General features: G+C 46.6%; 1 protein-coding gene across 1 annotated transcript; it reads left to right on the top strand.

Annotated features, from left to right (window-relative positions):
* The first annotated feature begins 260 nt into the window (after positions 1–260).
* On the top strand, positions 261–1616 carry htr1b (5-hydroxytryptamine (serotonin) receptor 1B). The gene has a single exon (XM_061696333.1). The coding sequence runs from the start codon at positions 465–467 to the stop codon at positions 1614–1616; it is 1152 nt and encodes a 383-aa protein (XP_061552317.1). The 5' UTR covers positions 261–464.
* The last annotated feature ends 2237 nt before the right edge of the window (positions 1617–3853 follow it).

Raw genomic sequence — 3853 nt, 5'->3', positions numbered from 1 at the left:
CATGATACAAGACAAGGCTCTACTAAGATATTATTAACACGCGCATACCTTGTAGGAGGTGTGATTGGCATCCTAAAGTGACAACGTCCACGGGCGCTATGACCCAGCAGACAGTCTGGCCCTTCATGGAGACATCAGTTGATGTCACAGAATGTATAAAAAGCAGCACTTTGAGGCTCGCCTCGTCAGTCACCCTCTGCGGGGGCCCAAGGAGGCGCGCGTCTGGAGAACCTTTCACCTTCCATGCGGATTATGTCCCTCACTCGTTGGCGCGGCAGCACATCAGCAGCGTGCGCAGCCACGATGAAGAGTGGTGAATTTTTATCCCCGCGGCGGGGAGTGGATTACAAGTAAAAAAGCCGAATGATTCGTGCCATGGCGTTAAGGAGGACACTTTCTTTGAATCCCCCCCCCAAAGTGCGAGAGGCTGGGCAGAATATGAGCCAAGAGTGACCAGAGAAGTGATGGAGGGCGCCGGTCAAGTGGAGCCCAGCCTGCCGGTCAACGCCTCCAACATCAGCCGGCCCGAGGATGCGTCCGAGGCGGGCTGGGGCGCGCACAGCCTCGCCTACCAGATCGGCCTGGCCTCGGTCCTTTCCGCCATCACGTTGGCCACCAGCCTGTCCAACGCTTTCGTCATCGCCACCATCTCCCAGTCCAAGAAGCTCCAGACGCCCGCGAACTTCCTCATCGCCTCGCTGGCCGTCACCGACCTGCTGGTGTCCATCCTGGTCATGCCCGTGTGCGTCCTCTACACGGTCATCCACGAGTGGACGCTCGGCCAGGTGGTGTGCGACGTGTGGCTGTCGTCGGACATAACCTGCTGCACGGCGTCCATCCTCCACCTGTGCGTCATCGCCCTGGACCGCTACTGGGCCATCACGGACGCAGTGGAGTACTCGAAAAAGCGCACGCCGGGGCGCGCGGCCGGCATGGTGGCCACCGCCTGGGTGATCGCCATCTCCATCTCTCTGCCGCCGCTCTTCTGGAGGCAGGTCAAGGCGGACGAGCTGACCAGCTGCAGCGTCAACACGGACCACATCTTCTACACCATCTACTCCACCTTCGGCGCCTTTTACATCCCCACCCTGCTGCTCATCGTCCTCTACGGGCGCATCTACGTGGAGGCGCGCAAACGCATCCTCAAGCAGTCTCCCAAGAAGAAGAAGAAGGCGGCGGGCAAGAGGCTGACCACCGCGTACTTGCAGGCCACGGGCTCCCCCGGTTCCAATGCCTCCACCAGCCCCTTGCAGGGCGGGAGGCACGAGGCGCCGTCCTGCAGCGACACCAACTCCTCCACTAGCGACAACCAGGTGAAGGTGACTCTGTCGGACGCTGCTTTGGAGAAGAAGCGCATCTCGGCGGCGAGGGAGAGGAAGGCCACCAAGACGCTGGGCATCATTCTGGGCGCCTACATCGTGTGCTGGCTGCCCTTCTTCATCTACACGCTGGTGGTGGCCGCATGCGACGCCTGCGTCATCCCGCAGCTCTTTGACTTCTTTACCTGGCTGGGCTACCTGAACTCGCTCATCAACCCCATCATATACACCATGTCCAACGAGGACTTCAAGAAAGCGTTCCACAAACTGGTGCTCTTCAGATGCTGCAGAGGGTGATCCTTGAAATTGTTTTTGTTTTTTTTTGGAATATAAGCACGAGGCCATAAATAACAGTTCAAAGCCATGGCGGGTGTAGAGGATTAGAAGAAAAAAAAGAGATTCCTATAAGAGGGAATCCACGGATTCATTTATTACATTGGATATGACATTGCTGGAATCATGCACCTGGGAAAAGTACATTTATTTACTAAAAAAAAACCCATCAACATCATTGCAGGCTGACTCTTGTCGTCATGCATAAAAAGACACCAAAAAGGCCACCAAAAGAAAAAATGCATAATCTAACAGATACGCATTTAAAAAATAGAAATCTCCCTTAACAAAGATAATAATGCTAACCTTTGTGTATTAATTTAACAATATTTTTTCTTATTTAATCTATTCTTTTCTATAATGTATGATTTTTTAAATTTTATTTAAAAATTCTTAAATCTAATTTATTTATTTATATTTCTGTTTTTAATCCCTTACGGGCAAATTCTATTTCCACCTAACGTGTAATAATAATTGCATTTATTTATTGTTGAGGTTTGCAGTGTGGTGGGCATACGCAAGTGTTTTTCTCACAAAATCTAATGACACAAATGCATTCAAAATATTAGAAACACAATCAAAATAATACACATTTAGTCAAAAAAGGAGTTAGCTTTATTATTTTTTAAAAAGGCAGAATTATTAGTATTCCTCTTGTATTGGATCATATTAAATCAGGGGTGGGAAACCTATAACTCGTGGGCCATACGTGGCCCGCAAGAGCATTCCATCCGGTCTGCCATGCAATTCTAAAAACAATTAAAACCTCAGCTGAACTGTTATTAAAAAAAAACAACAACCTGAAAACATATATAATAATGCTTAAAATATATAATAATAAACATTTGTTGGAGCATTGTATAAGACTTCATAGTCAATGAAATGGCTGGCCCCTGATAGGAAGGAGGTTCTCCACCCCTGCATTCGATCGTGCGGTGCATCCTCATCGTAAACTTGCGTTGTACAGTTTTGAATCAGATTGTGTATGTGTGCGTATTTTCAGATCACTTTTGATATCATGCTTCTTATGGTTTCAAATGTCACACAGATAAGCTGTGTGAGCTGCTATAGTGTGTGTCTGCAATGTGATGTTTGACCTCCACAGACACACACACACAAACACACACGCACGCACGCACGCACAGACACACACACACACGGATTGATCTCTTTCTTCTCAGAGATGCTGTGCAATAAAGTATTTCAAGTATTACTTTGGCCTGTTCCATGAGTTGTTGTGGGTACGCAGGTCATGTCTGAGTTAGCACCACAGACAGACATAATGCATTTTCCTTTATTTATATATGGACATTGTAATAAATTATGATTAATAGAGCAAGCTCCCAATATGGGACATTAAACTTTGCAGAGCCACTCATTTGCTCGTGGTTTTCACATCACCTTGTAGTCTGATACATCGGAGAAACAACGACAACAACAGGGAGAAATTATAGCTTACATCGGCAATAGTAACTTACATCACCCAGGAAAGGCTGCTCATGACGCCAACACACACACACACACACACACACACACACCTAGACGCACACACACACACACACACACAGACGCACACAGGCGTATAAAGGCGTCTTATTCGACTCTTCATGAATTCGCATAAGGCTCCTCGTGCGTTAGCAATGCACCTGAACAATGAACCGACAGATGTTCCTAACACCATTTTGGGGGATTGACTTCAAGCTCACGCTCCTGCAATCTAATACTGGATAGGATACAAAAATATATGCTTTTATGCCTGGAAAATTAATTCATGCCCAAATAAGGCCATATAAGCAATAAACAAACATATGCGATTTAAATGTTCATCCTTTGATTGTGGACAAACAACCTTATTTCACTAAATATCAGAGATTTTGCAGCATTGCGTTTTAAATAGGAATTGAATAGTCAGTAGAGACAGAGTGAAACAATATACTGTACTGTGATGTCATTTTTATTATGAATGAACTATCTGACAAGCAAGCCATGTAAACATTATAATCTGTATATGTTTTCCATTATGAATGCAATTTTAGAATTAAAAGTTAGAGCAGCAGTGGCCACAAACACTTATGTAGGTAGCACCAATTCGGTAGGCTCGGCCAGTGCTGAAGATTGGGTCGTGGTGGTTCCTGATGTATTGAGCTAAGATCTTGTGGCATCCACCTTGCACCATTGCAGCAAGGTGCTCAAGCCTATCG

This window comes from Phycodurus eques, chromosome 14, assembly GCF_024500275.1.
Source record: "Phycodurus eques isolate BA_2022a chromosome 14, UOR_Pequ_1.1, whole genome shotgun sequence".
In the NCBI taxonomy this organism is placed as follows: domain Eukaryota; kingdom Metazoa; phylum Chordata; class Actinopteri; order Syngnathiformes; family Syngnathidae; genus Phycodurus; species Phycodurus eques.
The sequence above is the reverse complement of the archived record's forward strand: the minus strand, read 5'-3'. Positions and strand labels throughout refer to the sequence as shown.